The sequence below is a fragment of the Vidua macroura genome, chromosome 6, assembly GCF_024509145.1.
Source record: "Vidua macroura isolate BioBank_ID:100142 chromosome 6, ASM2450914v1, whole genome shotgun sequence".
Taxonomy (NCBI): domain Eukaryota; kingdom Metazoa; phylum Chordata; class Aves; order Passeriformes; family Viduidae; genus Vidua; species Vidua macroura.
The window spans coordinates 35,121,156-35,139,573 of NC_071576.1; the positions used below are offsets into that span (position 1 = coordinate 35,121,156).

At 37.7% G+C, this 18,418-nt stretch overlaps 1 protein-coding gene across 4 annotated transcripts in view; it reads left to right on the top strand.

The window, feature by feature from the left end:
* SIPA1L1 (signal induced proliferation associated 1 like 1) overlaps positions 1-18,418 on the top strand; it is a 197,449-nt gene that overhangs the window by 131,620 nt on the left and 47,411 nt on the right. For all 4 annotated transcript variants that reach the window (XM_053979928.1, XM_053979931.1, XM_053979929.1 and 1 more), the window contains 3 exons: positions 3,957-4,087; positions 4,710-4,898; positions 11,153-11,327. In XM_053979928.1, the coding sequence (XP_053835903.1) occupies positions 3,957-4,087; positions 4,710-4,898; positions 11,153-11,327 (495 nt within the window). The remainder of the gene's footprint in view (positions 1-3,956; positions 4,088-4,709; positions 4,899-11,152; positions 11,328-18,418) is intronic.

Below are 18,418 nucleotides of genomic sequence, written 5' to 3' on the forward strand. Positions count from 1 at the left end.
AAATGTGAAAATACTGGTGGAGACAGTTTAGTGGACGTTAGAAAAATGATACTTAGAAAAAGATATTGTGAAGAGAACTTTATAATAATGCTACTTCCCAAGGCTGAATTCAGTTTCTCCACTTTATATCTGAACCAATTGTGCAGATTCCCTTTGTACTCAGTGGAGAGAAATTAACCTTGCAGGATCTTATGAATTTCAGTCTCTTCCCTCAAGTCACTAACAGAAGCTCATGCATAATTAACTCACATGGAAATATTTATTTTTATAGGAAATGAATGCTTCTCTTACGATGCCCAAGATGTATTTACAAGGTGGTTAAATAATGGTGTGTTTTAAAAGGTGTATTTGATAGAAGGACTTCACTAAAAGTTTGAAGTCTAGACATTTATAAGTTAAGCTTGTGCATAAAAAAAGAGGGAGGATGAAGCCAGTACAAGAACCAATTTGTGAAAGTTGCAGATATGTTTATTAAAAACTTTTGTACGATCAATATTAAAATCACACAGAGAGAAAAATGTGTTTCTGTCAGCTTGTCCAAGTGCAGTTCAGGAAAGAGAGCATGTCACTCCAGAGGAGCAGTCTGTTTTCTGTCCCCAGAATTTAGTCTGGGAATTAAAGTTCTCATGGAAAGAACCAAGAGCATCTGTTTTGCTTCCATCCTCCTCACGCAGTAGTTGCTAATGTTGCTATTTAGGACAAACGTTAGTTACTGGCTTAGAATGAAAGACTTGACTGAGAAGTAAATAGTTTCCTGAACTGGTTTTGTAACAAATGAGCTGTTGGTCGGCTTTCCTTTAACTGTTGGCAGCCAGTAAAAATACCCTTTTCCCTAATGCTTTAAATTGCTGCATGTTCTATCCAGGAGTTGGTGCCTTTCAAGTATGTGGCCAGACTTGCAGAGCTCCCAAAATGCTGCCTGCCATTTTGTCTCCAGAGAAGTACCTGACAGGGTTTTCCAGTACTGTAAATGCTGAGCTAGGATTAGAGGAAAATGCTTGATGTGAATTTCATTCAGAAGAGAAATGTTTGGGGTTTTTATTTCTAGTCTGATTACACAGAATATCAGTTGGACATGATTTCTAAAGAGAAATATGAAAGCACAAAAGAACTTTTTCAGTTAAAATCAAGTGTATTTATTTACTTGGATTTTCTTTGCAAAGGAAGCTCATAAATATCTGCCAGGAAAATAAGTATTTTAGCTTTGGTTCTTTCACAGGAAGTATCTTTTAAGCAATATGATAGATATTTAATGATTTTAAAAAGTATGTATTGTTTGTTTTAATGACCAGCTACAATCAAGTCATTATTTATTTTTCAGTATGGATTTATAAATTAATGTATGGCTGCTGCTAGTTGTCCTGATTGTGTGTTAATTAAATGATTTTACAACAGTTGTTTAGATTAAATGTCAAGCTTGAGAAATGTTGTTTCCAATTAGTTTCTGTGTGGTGTAGAGAAATAAGCTGTCTTCTATTGTATTCATGTTTGACATGAAGTTCCTGAATTATAACTGTGACACAGTCTTTATTTTCCCAATAAAACAACTAATTAGCTCCCTTTACACTGCTTAGTAAGCTTTTTGCACTTTAATCCTGCTATTTCTTTTCTTACACTGGAAAGAGAAAATTGTTGGATGTAAGGAGATTGGGAATTTAAGGGAAAATCAGGTAGAGGTACAAGGAAGTATGCCAGAAGGAAAAGTAGTCAGGTACAGGGATACATATTGTAGCTTGCAGAATGAATACAGAGATGGGGTTTAGGGGAGGAGGAAGAATGAAGGTAAAAAATGAACAACCCAATAGTAAATGCGAGTAGAGGAGAGGGTGAGGGATGTGCAAAGGAGAGCAAGAAAGACGCTGCCCAGAGCAGACTAAAGGAAAAGAGAATAAAAGACGTTTCCTGCTTCACGCATTTTTCCAAAGCAGTAGGAGCTAATTAAAAAGCTTAATCAAATTATGCAGAATTGTGTGTGTCAAGTTACCTTAGGTTTTGGAAGCTGTGTAATATACTGGTTCAAAAATTAATCTAACTTTCTCCAAGACTGTGCTGCTTCTGCATTGACCTTGTCTGCCATAAACTGTTTGGTGAGCTGTAAACATCCTGATGAAAAGCCAAGCTACTTAATGCAGGAGAAAGAAAGGCTAGGGTGCAAGTAAGATAGTTTGAAATTTTGAACAACAGAACATCTCTGGCATTTACAGGGCTCATATGTGTGGACTAGTATGAAAATGTAATTAGGGTTATATAGATAATCTAATTTATTAGTAATTTTCCCACTCACAGTTCAGCCACCCAAAGTTTAATGACAATATTTACAGAATATCCCACAAAATATTAAAAGAATTTGAATTTTAATTACTTTTGTTTAGAGTACTGGGTTTTCATAACTTGCAGACAAATTTGGTAGAAAGCAAGTCTTCTCATGCTGCAAGCATGTCTCTAATGCTGTCTTGCATGCTCTGAAATCTTAAACAGAAAACACTGAGTGAAGGATAATAAAATATCAGGCCCTGGGGACATGAGTAGAACCCCCAAGAGCTTAAAGTGCTGGACAGCTGTGTGAAAGCACTTAGTATGTTGGAGGGAGATTTTGCAAGAACCAGTAAGTATAAGTTTTAAAAGACTTAGAGTAAAAAATGAGGCTCCTAAATTTTTAACACTATTATTAATTGGAAAAATGATTACCATTCACTTTAGATGGAGTGTATTTCAATATCTGTTTTTATTATCTTTAAAGATGCAGTTCTTGATGATGTTAAAATACTTTACATTTTATCTCTGTAGTAGAATAGCTCATATTAGACTGCTCCTAAAGTTCTTTAAATTGTTGTTTTAAGTATAACAAGTAATCTATATGTGCATGTACAAATTCATTTCTATATGCAGCTTATGGACAATGATGACATGGGACTTCCTTTTCTTGCACAATGCTTGACTCCTATTTTTTTATTTTTCTCTTAAATTTTCTTTTAGGGAATGTATGTTTAAATTCAGCAATCACTTAAGATATATGCAGCTTTGTTTATATGTTGCTGCATTAATGGCGATATACCTCTGTCATCAGTCAAGATAGCTTGTAATGCTTAAAAGGTTTTACAGAAGAGCCTTCAACACCAATCTCTAAAATTGTTGAGCTTTGATTTTTGTAAATGTGCTTTTCTAACTTTTTTTCATGTAAAGTTTGGCTTTACATGTCTATAGTTAGACGAATATAAAAATGTGTTTCAAGGAATCTGCTGTTCAGCTAGTGAGTGATTTCACTAATCTTGTGTTCTCCTCTCTGCTGCCTTCCCCACTGGACTGTTTTTCAACTCAACTCTTAGCACTTTAAGGGTTGTTGAACACTGTTCAATATTTATGCTAGTAATTTTATTCTTGTGCTTTATTTTTCTGTGGTACTGTGATTTGGTATTTTTACTGTGAAACAGGCCTTTAACTTCTTTTTCAGCTTCATCAGTTTTTCCCACTTTAGAACTGAGCAATGTGTATGGAAAAAACAAAAAGCAGTCAAACAAAAATAAATAATTTATATCCTTTGCTAAGTACAGTTGTTTGACATTTCTATTTTAACATTGGTTGTTGAGTTTCCCACTTTGGTGCATTTGGCTTCCTTCTCTATTTTTAAGGGGGGAAATTGGTAGTGCTTATTTAGTTCAATGTGAATGAAACAGATGGCAATATAAAAGCTGATGTAAGAGGTGTATCCTGTTTTGGGCCTATTTAAGCAGATATGCCATGATGAATTTCAGCCTTTTTGTATAAATGGAGCTCACGAGAGAAGTGAAGCACAAGAATGACATCCTGGTACCACTTGAAGACATGCTCTTATTGACTCCAGGGAGCTGACAGTTTATTTCCAGTGTAACAATCAAGCATGAAAATATAGTTGAAGTGTAAGAAGTAAGACAGATTTCTTTTTCTTTTTTTTTTTTTTTTTTTCTCTCATATACAAGAACACTGGAATTATTTTGGGGCAGATGAAAACCTGGGTCCAGTAGCTGTGAGTATAAGAAGAGAGAAGCCAGAGGAAATCAAAGAAAATGGACCTCAGTACAACTACAGGATCATATTCAGAACCAGTGAGGTAAGCAGTCCAGGGGGATAGTAAAAGAAACTAGGAGTGAGCAGGCAAAATCAGGTGGAATATGTGAGGTGTATGTGCTTTTCAGCATTGATAATAGGTTTCTGTATAATCTGGGAACCTTCTGACAGAATTATGCTATATGTTTATCAGGCACAGAATATATGTGAGTTATACCATAACATCCAGTACAGAGGAAATACAGAAGGTTGTTTTGGTTAAATCTTGAGAAACTTACAGGAGCTATATTAGCTAGAAGCAAGAAAAGAGGAGGGAAATCGAGGGAAACTTCTTCACTTTTATATGTGGCAGTGGGTAGATGTGACAAGTATACTTTTTACTTTTAAATGCTCTATAGTATAGAAATACTATACTAAATACTATTTTTTCCAGGTAGTAGTTTCCTGTAAAACTTAAATCTGATGAATCATTTGAAATAGTCTGATTACTGTTATCAGTGAGTGACATTTTGTGTATCAGTGTTGGTCTCATGCTAACAGAAATTCCTTAATGTCCTTGATCTCTATCAAGAATAGGAAAAATAGTATTTCTAGTTCCACTGCTATTGCTAGTCAGTCTCAGTGCATAATTCAATATATGTGCTGTTTTTCCTTTGTATGCATAGCTCATGACATTAAGAGGCTCCGTGCTGGAAGATGCTATCCCTTCTACTGCAAAGCATTGCACAGCCAGGGGACTTCCCCTAAAAGAAGTGTTGGAGTATGTGGTTCCAGAGCTGAATATCCATTGCTTAAGGCTGGCCTTCAACACTCCAAAAGTCACAGAACAGCTTATGAAGCTTGATGAGCAAGGGGTAAGTGCAGAGTTACAGAATTAAAAAAATTATCTTAATCTGTCAGATTATTGCCATGAGTTGCAGAATGATCTTTTAGCTTTATATGATTAGAGTAAGTCTGTTGAAATGCCTCATTTAAACTAATACTTGTCATCTGTGGGGAGAGTTATGTTGCATTTTCCCCCCAACTTCTGCAGAATATTTGGGATGTGTGAAATCAAGTTAATTTCTCTGGGTAGCCTAAAGTTTTAGATTAATGTGATGGCAGTTGTTCATTTAAATTTCCTTTAAAAGAGACTACATTACTGTTTTTCAAAGATTGTGGGAAGGAGGGAGTTTTGTTTTTCTTATTGCTATTCTACTAAGAAGAGAAGTCTCCCATGGTGCTAAACGTTTTGCTGTAATACTGTATTGGCTAAACCGTGACCAGGATGCTGCCTGTTTTGTTGGTGTTCTTTTTTCCTTTTCCCCTGGAACAAACTACATGGCAAAATATTCTAAGGCTTTCTTCATATGAATAATTTTCAATGAGGTGATAGTCTCCTTGTCTTTTAAAGATGGGACCAAGGCTCATTAGCACTACAGCTTTGACTTAGCAAAACGGAAGTCCATGACCAGTAGTTGAATTTTATGATTATAAACTTCAGTAGTGACATTTTATAGCTGTGTGCATGCCTCAGTCCTCACTGGCAGCCTCTTTTTCCATGCCTCTTGAGTGGATGGACCCAGGATGGGGACTGAGTCCCTCCCACTCTAAGATCATGCTCATGGCCACCTGATGAACTTGAACATACATAAGTCTGGGGGGCACAATGGCATGCATCCCAGAGTCCTGAAGGAATTGGCTGATGGAATTGCCAAGCCACTCCCCATGGCATTTGAAAAGTGATGGCAGTCAGGGGAAGTCCCATGAGACTGGAAGAGGAGAAACATTGTACCCATGATTATAAAGGGTAGAAGGGAAGATTCCCTGGGAGCCCTCACCCTGTCAGCTTCCCCTTTGTGCCTGGGAAGGTCACCGAACAGATCCTCCTAGAAGCCCTGCTAAGGCACATGGAGGACGGGGAGGTGGATTTGGGACAGCCAGCACAGCTTCAGCCAGGGCAAATCCTGCCTGACCAACCCAGTGGCCTTCTATGATGGAGTGACTGCATCAATGGACAAAGGAGGTGTTACGGGCATTGTTTTTCTGGACTTCTGTAAAGCCTTGGATGTGATCCCCCACAACGTCCTCCTCTCTGAATTGGAGAGAGATGGATTTGATGAGTGGACTGTTAGATGGATAAGGAATTGGTTGGATGGTCACATCCAAAAGGTAATGGTCAATGGCTCAGAGTCACAGTGGACATCAGGGACAAGTGGTGTATCTCGGGTTCATAGTGGGACTTAATATCTTCATTAATGACAGATGAAGAGATTGAGTGTGCCCTCAGCAAATCAGGAAGCTGAGTGGTGCAGTTGCTATGCCTGAATGATGGGATGCCATCCAGAAGGACCTGGATGAGCTCAAGAAGTGGCCCCACAGGAATCTCATAAGATTTAAGATGACCGAAGGCAAGGTCCTGCACCTGGATTCTGCACCTCTAGTATTCATAGGCTGGAGACGGAATCTCAACTGAGATTGAGAGCAGCCCTGCTGAAAAGGACTTGGGGGTGCTGGTGGGTGAGAGGCTGGACATGACCCAGCCATGGGCACTCCCAGCCTGGAGAGCCAAACGTGTTCTGGGCTGCATCCAAAGCAGTGTGGGCAGCAGGGCCAGGGAGGGGATTCTGCCTCTCTGCTCTGCCCTGGTGAGAGCCCACCTGCAGGGCTGCATCAGCTCTGGGGTCCCCAGCAGAAGAAGGACAAGGACCTGTTGGAGTGAGTCCAGAGGAAGGCACCAAGATGATTAGAGGGACAGAGCATCTCTACTGTGAGGAAAGGCTGAGAGAACTGGGATTGCTGATCCTGGAAAAGAGAAGGCTTGGGGTGACCTAACTGTGGCCTTCCAGTACCTGAAGGGAGCCTATAAGAAAGAGGTAGAGGGACTTTTTACAAGAGCACAGAGTGACAGGACAAGGGGAAATAACTTCAAACTGAAACAGTAGGTTTAGATTAGGTATGAGAATAAAGTCCTTTACTCTGAGGGTGGTGAGGGCTGGAACAGGTTGCCCAGAGAAGCTGTGGATGCCCCATTACTGGAGGTGTTCAAGGCCAGGTTGGATGGGGCTCTGAGTAGCTTGGTTTAGTGAGAGATGTCCCTGCCCATAGCAGGGGGATTGGAGCTGGATGATCTTTAAAGTCCCATTTCAACCCAAACCACTCTGATTTTATGACATGTAACAAAACTGTGAGGTTAAATTATCCTTAGTTCATATCCTATATGTTATTAAGCTTCCACCATATGGCTTTCTAATACTTAAACTTTTGAAAATCATTAAGAGCGAGTGGTAGTTGAATTTTTATTATCTGCATCAAAGTATTTTTTGTTTTTGTGGTAATGAAACAGTTTGACACTTCTAGCAAAAAAGATAAGTACACTCTGTACTAATTAGAAGCTGCATTTTTTCAATTCTAAGCTAACAAAAATTGGGTAGCAGCTGCTCTACTAATTAAGTACACAGAATGTTGATCATTTCTTCTTGCTGAGTGTCACACTGTTTCATTACAGCATGAATAGGTGCCTGTTTGATATAGCAGATAAAATGTTTTGTAAATTTAAGAGTTAAGATTATAAAGTCACCTTAGCCTGACTTAGCCACTAAATTTCACCCAGGAATCCCATCACTGAGCCAAATGTGTACGCATCAGTTTTCATTAGAATAAGATGTCTTTTTTTATATTTGAGTGAGGTCTTAAAGCAGTTGCTTGTTTTCATATTTAAGAATTTACACTTCTTTATTTCAATTTATCTGCCTTCAGCTTTAAGACTTCTGATATTTTTCTCTGCTACATTTTAAAAGTCATTTTGGTGTGAGATTTTTTTTCCAGCAAAGGTTTTTGTATGCAGTGATTATATCATCTGTTGGTCTTGTTTATGATAAACTAAACAGATTGCACTTTTCAAGTCTTTCACTGCAACATATTTTCTCTGCATTTCATATCACTCTTATGGCTGAGCTCTGAATCTTATACTCTTTCAATATCTGCATATGTCATTCAGTGCTAGAATGGGAATATTTTTCTTGCCCTAGTTTTGTACTGGTGGTGTCTGTGAAAATTTCTCGTTCCTTACTTCCTCTTAGATTGCTAGAGTGGTAGCATCTGCTGTTCGTACATATGGTCCACACTGCTTGTCACCTAGCTGTTCTTTTATTGGATTTATTAAAATGCATCCATTTGAATAGTTCTGTGTTAAACAGCAATGCAATAATTTCCTAGGGCTGCACTAGCTTCTTTGCTAATCACCTTCTACTAATCTTTGTCTTGAATGCAGAGCTCATGGTAGGTTACTGTAAGTTGCTTCCAAATATGATTTAAAAATTTGAATATTAGGGCAATTACTGATTTATTTCAGTTGAAGCTAATCTTTATGGCAATTCCTCATTCACAGAAATACTGCAAAATGTCACTTGGTTCTTAATATAATTCCTGGTTCATAATATAAACTTGCTGACTGGTTAAATCCAAGCTATACTTTCTGCTGTCTTTACTGGGTGCTAGACAAATACTTTGCACTTTTCCCATGTATATAAATATGTAAATACTTTCAGATTATTAAAATGAAGATGCTACTTTAGTAGTTTTACCACAACAGAATTCATGCTTCAACTTCTTTTTTTAGCTTTTTCTTGTAGTTAATACGCTTCTAAGGACTGTAGGTTTATCAGAAGGAGGTCTAATAATGGAGACTGTATGCTGTTCTCCAGATCTGCACTTTTTGATTCAGAAATGCCAACTTGTGTTGTCCTTAAGGAAACTTTTTTTTCCAAAAATTAGCAAATCTAAGAGCACAGCTAGAAGGCATATCCTGCTCTTTGCATAGTCCTTGTTTAGTTTCTTAGGCTGACATTTTCAAAGCAATAAAGCACGGTTGTTTGCTTGCTCATTGGTGTTGCAGATCCCATTTATGCTTATGTCCTTGAAAATACTTCCTTCACCTAAAGTTGAAGTTTAAATAGTGCAAGTGTGCTTCAGGAGAATAATTTTCTTTGTCCTAACTTCTTTAAGTGGAATTACTAGAAGCTGTTGTAGTTGGCAGTACAGCTAAGGTGTTGTGGTTCCATGAAGCACTTGGATCAATCCTGTTTCTGTGGGACTGGAGAAGACACATCTGAGCAGCAGATGCCTGAATGGTCCAAGACAGGACCTGCTACTGATGGTATGGAGAGTGATGGTCATTGTTCCAGCAGGAATGGCAGCAATGCCATTCCTCTCACCACCCTTCCTCGTTCCCCTCCTCTCCTCTCTTTACCATGTCTCAGCAGGAGGCACTGGAACAGACTGCCAAGCTGGGCATGTCCCATCCCTGAAAGTGTTAAAAGTCAAGTTGGATGTGAATTTGAGCAAGTCTGGTCTAGTAGAGCAGACCTGGTCTAGTAGAAAGTGTCCCTGGTGCCAACATCAGGACTTTAGAAACTAGATGATCCTTAAGGTCCTTCCAACCCAAACCAGATTGTGATTTTGTGCTGTACTTGAGTTTTGGCATAAGAAATTTGGACATATTTAGAAGATGCAAGTCAGTGTGTCAGATAACAAAATAAGGGCTATTCTGTAGTGGGGAAAAAAGAAGCAGCCTAGAACTGTGACTTATTTTATGTAATGACTTCTTTAGCAGGAGTAAACAAGCCAGGTTATCCTTACTCTTCTTTTTCCCTCCTTGTTTTCCTCCTGCTAATACTTTATCCTCATCATCATTCATCTTTGATAGTAAAGGAAGAATACAGTAAAATAGCAATTTCCAGAGTTTTTAAATTTTAAAATTTATTTTCTTTAGAGACAGAGTAGGACCACTTCTGAGGGCCTTTAAATTATCCCACCATAAATACAATAGGTTAAAATTAGTGAATTTCAGTTTCATTATGTGTCCACATGGACCTAGCAAGTTCAAAATCCTTTGCCTCATGGCTTGGGATAGAATCTGCTGAGAGCAAATTGCAGTTATTCAGATAACTTTCCTTCCAGTGCCCTTGTAAATAACTGTTTTCACTTCCCACTAACATGTAGCCCAAACTTGTAAATCTCATGCCAGTTGTGATAGATTTTCTTACAATTTCATTCTGGCATATGTGGTTAGTATTTATTTGAAATAGAGCCTCTGCAAAAATTCACATGTGGGAGGAAAGATTATTTACCAGGCAATAAGGATGCATTTCTACTGGATGAATTACATGCATAAGCTCCAAGGCTCTCCCTTGTGCTCCTTCAATCAGAGTTCCTGCCTGTGAAATTGGTTTTGGAGACAGCAGTAAATGGCTGTGAATGCTGCTTTCTTCCCTTCTATGACTTGTCTATCTGTAGTCCAGATGTAAATGATACCAGTGTACTCCTTTTTTGTATGTGTGTATCAATTTGGAATTGGTAGAAACAGTTTGCTTTGAGGACTCACGATTACGGTTGGGTAGAAAATTGCTTTATTTACATCTTCAGCTTCTGCTGTATTAGGAACATCAACTACCAAATTAGAGGGAAAATGGAAATAAAAAGCACGAGTGTATTTGAAGATCTGTGTTAGTAAATAGTACCTTCAAGGCATGACCAGCATTTGTCAATTTAGCTGTTTTTTTTGTTATTATCATCATATTTAAGTCAGGGAGGACCAATGGAATGTCGTAGAGTTTTTCATCATTGCTAACAGATGAATGTGCTAACAGGTGAATAATTTCTATCTTCTCTTTGAAACGAGAGATATTTCATTTGGTCACTTGCTTAAGAAACAAGCACATGATGTGCCCTATCCTTCTGCATGGAAGGCTTAGCACAGGATGCAGCCGTGGTAGCAGTCAGTGAGTGTCAGGTTCCTGGCGTTTCTCAGCCAGCACTGCCATGTGGCTCAGCGTTGGACGTTCACTTGCAAGCTTCGGTGTTGTCCTCGTGGAAATAAACAACATTCATGCTTGTTTCATTTCAGAAAGCATTTTGACATCTTCAGATTAAAACTGCCATCATTGAGGCAGTTACAGTAGAAAACAATGAGAGTATTTGGAACTAGACTAACTTTTGAAATTAGACCGAATATTAGGTATCTTTTCATTTGTGAATTACGGATTTATGAAAACCTGGGAGGTGAAAGTGCATCAGTTGCTTCATCACTTGGTATACACATAAAATTTTAATCTTTTTCCTTTTGCAGTTAAGTTACCAACTTAAGGTGGGTATCATGTACTGCAAAGCTGGGCAAAGCACAGAAGAGGAAATGTATAATAATGAATCAGCAGGTCCAGCCTTTGAGGAGTTTCTTCAGCTCTTGGGAGAGCGAGTTCGACTCAAGGGATTTGACAAGTACCGTGCTCAGCTGGATACAAAAAGTAAGACTTTTTCATTCTTTTTCCCCCCTTAAGTGAATAAAATGCTTGATATCGCTGCTAACTGCCTTTTTGAAGAGTTTTTAAAAATAACATCTTTGTTGTAGGAAGGCAGTTGCTTAATATAAGTGAAAGCAGAGCACATGTGTAATTTAGCTGTATTCACATGGTCTCTCAACTCTGATAATAACTGGATTTTTGCACTGATTTGGTATGAAATTATCAATAAAGCTACAACAAGAAACCAATAATTATGGAACAATTATTGGCATTGCAAATCTATCATCAGTATGTTGTCTTAAGGCTAATCAATACAGCTGGTATGTCTTTTTTAAAAAAATTATACGCTTATAGACTGTCTCCAAAATGTTTTGTGAACCCATCTATGTCACTCCACCTTGAAAAGTTGATATACTGCTTTTCTGATGTCTGTTGCATGCAGTTTTTCTTCTAGGCAGTTTTGTCTTAGTCATCCTGTCAAATATATTCCTCCCTCTGCGCTTTTTCTTTTTTGAGTTATGGAAATTAAACTGGATTTGGCAGCTATGTTATCAGCTCTAACTGTAAAACATATTGCAACAAAACGCAGTGGTAAGATGATCTTGGGTGACCATAACTATAAAAGAAACTCCCTGCATTTGGAATCAGTCATGTGAAATACCTGTTTATCAGCTAGCACATGCTGCATTCAATTTGTGGATCTGTTTAAATGGGGAAATTTTGTCTTGTATTAATTTTCTTTGAGTACTGGAGCTAACCAGTTCCTATGGAGATCTTTTGCTATTTTGCTCACTCGTAGCAAAGGAAATGAAATAAGGAGTTTGATTCATGAGAGCTGAAAAACATTCATCAGCTTTAGTGCAGCAGAAGCTGTGGTCTTTTCATGGGTCTCCTAGCATAAATAGAGTACCTTGCTGTGCTTTAATGCTCCATCATTCTATATTCTGTCCTTAATTCCTGCACCAGTTGCATTGCCATCTCCTCGGGCTGTTCTTGACCAGTCTGATCATCAATTCTCAGAGGGTTCTAAAGCCTTCTTTGGCTTTAAACCTAAATTAATGTCTATTTTGCACATATTTAACATTGAGTCTGCTTTTTTTTTACTTGCAATACTTATATTCCCTCTGTTGTAGTTCCTCCCTTGAGAGTATTTCATAGACACATAGAATGGTTTGGGTTGGAAGAGACCTGAAAGATCGTTTCAACCCCCAGCCTTGGGCAGGGACATATTCCACTGGAGCAGGTTGCTGAAAGATCCATCTGACCTGGCCTTGAACACTGCCGGGGATAGGGCATCCACAGCTTCTCTGGGCAACCTGTTCCAGTGCCTCACCACCCTCACAGTAAAGAATTTCTTCCCAATATCTAATATAAACCTGCCTTTCTTCAGTTTAAAATCATTCCCCCTTGACCTTTTGCTACATGTCCTTGGGAGAAGTCCCTCATCAGCTCCCTTGTAGGAAATACTTATAATTCTCAAGGTGAGTTTTCCTTTTGCTCAGCTCTGAACTGGTTATTGGTTATAAAGATGACCTAGACCAAAAATCAAATCGGTATGGAAAACAGAGAAAACATTTATTTAGCTTCTGGTTTTGTATTGTGACTTTGTTACTTTCAGTTGTTAAAGCAAGAGCCTCTCTTTCCTTTATGCCGGGTTAATTAAGATGTGGGGAAAAAAAAAAAGGGAAAATAACCCATATTTTGGTGTCAGTCCACACACACTGGTTTCTAGTATGTGTAAATGCTGTATGATTGAGTTGATTCATCTGCTCAAATATACCCAAGAAAGCTGTAAATGTCTCTAAGTACTTCTTTTGTATTTTCTTCTGAACAGCAGAATTTTCCAGGGATGTTTTGAATTCTTTGTTGTTGCTTCTGACTTGAGGAAAGAATATTGTTGGGCTTTGAGTTTATGGACTACAATCTAGCACCTCTTAAATGGAACTTTTAAATTGACTGACTCACTCCTGGTTTTGACAGTTATCTTCTTGTAATGAAGGTTTCTCCTCCATGTTGAGAGCTGGCATATCTTTTTCACATTGCCCAGCAGACCCACTCAGCTCCATTCTGTATCTAAAAATACAAAAAGTCTTTATGTGAACACTTCAGTATGACCACAGAGGACAGGAAATCCTCTAAGTGGAAACTGCTGCTTTCATGAAGGATTACCTATGTTTTCTTTCAGTCAAGGTTTACAGCCTCACATATGTGGAACCTTATCAGCCAGAACTGCTTAAGAACTCTTTTAAGTTGTTTGAAATCTTTCAGGTTAGATTGCCTGCAGGATTACTGAGAAAACACATGACTCCGTGTGAGCATGCATGAGTTCTTAATGAGTACGTCTGGACAGCAGCAAATGTGAACAACAGCAGCAAACATTTCTAATTTGATCTTGATGGTGGTATGCTCTCCTTTCTGTCAGTGTGCAAAGCACAGATGGAAATGCTGAAAGAGAAGGTGCTTTGCGGGCACAACACTCAGCTCTTTGGACAGCTGCATTTGGAAACACTTAAAGCATATTCTACACAGGAAATAGGGAAAAAAGCCACTTAGTGGTAGAGCAAATGCTAAAGACCAGAGATGGTCACAAGAGCTGCATCTCAGGTGTGGGGAATATATGTACAGCAGAATACAGTCAGGCAATACATTTTCAGTAGCTACCTTAAGTCATCAGTCAGTCCTTTTGCGTTGGCCTTAATACAGAGACCTGCAAAGGAGAGGGTTGTGGTTTTTTACTGTGATTTAGGTTTACAGGTTTTGTTGAAACAGCTAGGTCTACAGCTAGGAACTGAGCTTCTCCATCTTCCAGCTCTATGCCCTTTTGTTGCTAGAGAGCCCTGTCTTGAAATAGTTCTTGCAGTCTTTCTACTTAGGAAATTTTCCTGCAGAAGAATTGTGTTCAGTGGCAGCACAGTTGATTGCAAAGATGTGCATAAGAACAAATGTCTGTTCATTGGCTTGTCAGAAAGGTCAGATCTATGTACACTACTTGGCTAGTTTCTGTACCTTTGACAATACTTAGCAAGCTGTGGAAAGCAGTTGCATGATGTAGGATGTGGAAAGATTTTTCTCTGCATGGAGATGAGCTGATTTGTCTATGTGTACTCTGGAAACACGATATTTTTAATTTTTGCAAATTTAGAAAAGTAAAGTTGCTCTAGCAAAAGGCAGTTTCAGAACAGTTATTCTTAGAAATTTTTAGAGTCCGAGTCCTAATTAGTAAGTGTCCATAACAGAGCCAATTCCTTAAAAGGAGGAATCTCATGCGTACTACTAAGTGAAAGCCTATTTAAGTGTATTGCATCCTTCAAGGGCTTTAGTTTTGGATCTCTGCCAGTACCACTGTGAAAAAGAGATGCTACTTTTCAAGTTTTGTTTGTTTATTTCTAGAATTACCAGAGGGGAAACAGTCTGTCTCCTGGCAGCCTGCAGACTTTGGATAGCAAATAGAGCTTGAAAATGTCACCTATCCCACAGTGACTAGGAAGCTTATGGGCATCACTTTAAAATAATAAACATCACAGTGATCTTTCAAATTCTAACTTCAGTCATTTTACTTTATTTTCCAGTTGTAATGCATGCTTTATTTCCCTCCCCCTCACTTAGTCTTGCTTCTCAATATTTTAAATTGGTAAGTGGGATCAGCTTGATAATGCTAGACCTGGTAACAATGATTGTGTGTCCAACAGAGTGGTAGTGTGGTTGATGTGGGAAATAAAGGAAGTTGATTAATATGAGTTGGGAATTTTATGATTTATCAATTTGATAGGGTTATAAACTAAGCTAATAATAGTAGGTTTCCATACTAAATGTTTATATACTGCATGATTTTCTGATTAAGACATCAGAAGAATAAAACCATAAGCTATTAAGTAGATAATAAAATCTAGGGAATGAATGGACTTTGAATTGACATTTCATTTAGGGGTTGTCAAGAAACCCTGATGTTTGTAATTAAATAATACAGATAGATTACCTTCTTAATTTGCACTGTATAACAGCTTTCCAACCTTGTGGAAATAATGATAGACTTACTCTTGGGTCTGAGGCTTCTGTTGGGAGACTGACAAATCTTAAAATGTTAAGTTGCTTGAGAAGCAGAAATAGGGATGAGGGGAAGTCCATCTCCATTTATCTGCATTTGTGTTACACATATACTTTTGGATATTATGGAAGTTGATCACGAGTGCTTGGTGTAATCCCTGTGTATGACAAGAGTAGTGTTGACAGCTGCTGGCAAAGCAAAGGTAGAAGGGAGAGACATTAAGCTCTGAAAATATTTGTTCTTATGGTTTTTATTGTGAGCCCTACTGTAGTTTGTAGTAATGGCTGTCCTGCCTTATCAGCGTAATTTACTTTTCGTTCTCCTACAATTCCTTGGAATGTTTTTCTTTGAAACAGGGAGTCAGGTTCTCTACTCATAATGGTTTTTATAGAGTTTCTAGCACAGAGATTAAACTGCTGTAGAAGCTGTGGATTGTCAGCAGCATGCTGGTGGTTGTCAGCCAGTTTTGAGCACTATTGGTGTTTAAAAAAAACCCAAAACTTCAAGCTGAGTCTGTAAATCCTTGTGAATATAGCTGAGAATCATTGGAAGGACAGAAGACAAAGGAAGGTTTTTAGAGATGATAATTGATTGGAAGGGAAAAAGGATCAACTACTCAGCTGAGAGACCAGATCCAGTAATGAGGCAAGGCTGGGAAAGCATCATGAGTAGCTGTGCCACAAATTGGTGGCCAGAGGGGATGTCTTCAGTGTAAAAAGGTGCTAATGAATTTAAAGATCCCTTAGGCCTCTGTTAAATAGAAGTAGATTGCTGGCTTGCAGTTTTGACCCTGAAATAATGGATGTTATTCCAGTACACAGTCTTGAATTTTATTGCAATAGCTGTGATTTGGTTTAAAACAAACACCTGCAGTTATGGTGGTGTACTTCAGGAAAAGTATTCTGTACTTCAGAAAAGCTGAATGGTGAGAGAGATGCACAGTCATAGTGCATATGGACTTCTGCTAGTAGTTGGATTTGAATAGGAAAGATTTAAACAGTAAAGTGCTTGGAAATTGGAATTATTAAATGTGTCATTTGGATTGTAGCCTGATTATTTAGTTTGCAGAATCAGTGCTGTTCTCAGAAAACATTTTTCTGCCTAAAATTAAATTCTGCCAGGAAAGTTGAAAGTTTGGCTTAAATATGTAGGTGTTCTATAATATTTTTGGTCAGAATTGCTTTATTCTATTCCCCCCAATGCCTTTTGACTCCCTTCCCCTCTTTCAGGGCCTGCATTCCCCTGTCTCACTTACCTTTCTGCACCTGCTCCTCCCCTTTTCCAATTATTTGTCATATTTTTGTATGCTCTGTTTCTAAAAGATGATGTACAAATCAGTTTATTTACTGTTCAGCAGATAAAGCTGTAATGAAGTTGCATTGATGTTTAGGCAACTTTTGGGTGTATCTGCCTTCCTGGGTGTGCACTGCAGTGATCAGGCAGAGGACAGAAGCTGCTGTGAACACAGTGCAAGATGAAATGATCCCCTTTCAGCTGTTCTGCTGTTCTAATCAGCATTTAAAAGAAAATGATTAGCATATTTAATATTAATATTAAATTATTAAAATAATATTTAGGTTATAGGAATCTTTTATTTCTAATTCCCTTTTTATTATAGATAGGTGATTTGAAAGCAAAAAATCTCTATGTGGCTATAATATAGAAAACTTTCCATTTCATTTTACAGATCATTTTGTTTCATTTACAGTAAAGCTATCTCTATTTTATTATTCTGAATATGACAAGGAATAAACTTCTCAAAGTTTATACTTAAAATCTAGATACATAAACTGTATATTTATGTCACTGTAAATGCATCACAAATCTCAAATCTGTTATCTTCTTAGTAACATGATCTCTCTGCTAATGAAAATGCCAAGAAACAGTTTTTAACAGCTTTTTAAAATACATTGGTATAAATAGCTGGGATTATATAATTTAGCAGCATGTTTATATAACTTCAAATAGCCAGAATGCTTTGTTCCATATATAAAACTAATTATTTTTCAAATGGTGTGTGAAAGCAGGCTTTTTGCACTGTGGATATAAGTTGTATTTAACAGCATATACTCACTATTTCATTTTTAAATGTGCTACTGCTTAAATAAATGGCACATTTTTAAGGTCACTTTTTAGAGTGAAAGAAAGTGAAAATAAGTTCACAATTCATCTGTAGTCAGGTGTTGATTTCAACCAACACTTTGTAAACTGAGTAATATCCCCTTCATTTTTCTTTCTAAACTTTGTCTTCATTTTTCTTTCTAAACTTCATTATCCTAGTTTTTATCATTTTCTCTCCACATGGAAGTCTGTCCATCCACATTTAATTATTTCTGTGGCTTGTTTTTGGATCCCTTCTCTCTCTTCTGTAACTCATTTTAAAATAAGGTGGCCAGAACTCAAAACAGGTGAGATTATCTTAGATTAATATACCAGCATCATAATGTCATTGTTGTGTGTTGTGGGCTTTTTTCATCATCAGTTATAAGCATGCTGGCATCCTGCTTGGGGTTTTGACTGTTCCTGTCCATAAAGCAGCTGCTGTGGTGAAGGTGCTACCTGATTTCATTACAGTTAATTTCAAGTCCTGATGTTTATGCTTAGGAGAACTCATCCTGTTGTTATTGTGTGTTATAGCTCCTTTGCTGTTCATTACGTGTTTGATCACGGTATTCATTTTCAATATGTCTGCCTTCCTTGCTGAAGTCTTCTCACATTCCTTACAGCTGAGTTTCATTCTGAGATATTGGGTGGATATTTGATAACTGAAAGTCATCTCAGACTTTGTTGTCACTTTTCATGCTTACATAGTCTTTCTTCAAGGTTTTCCGGTATCAATTGCCTATTCCCTAACAAGTTTTTGTCTGGGAAAAGTATGCAAAAGTGCACAGGCTGTCTTGATGAGACACTTGCTTTGGCAGGTGAATAAACTCTTAAGTTCTTACTTGCTGATATTTCAGCTAGGACTGAGGATAAATAAAAATTCTTCTCTTGGCTGATTTGATTTTTAATAATAATTAAAGTTTGTTTTTAAACTTATTTTTAATAA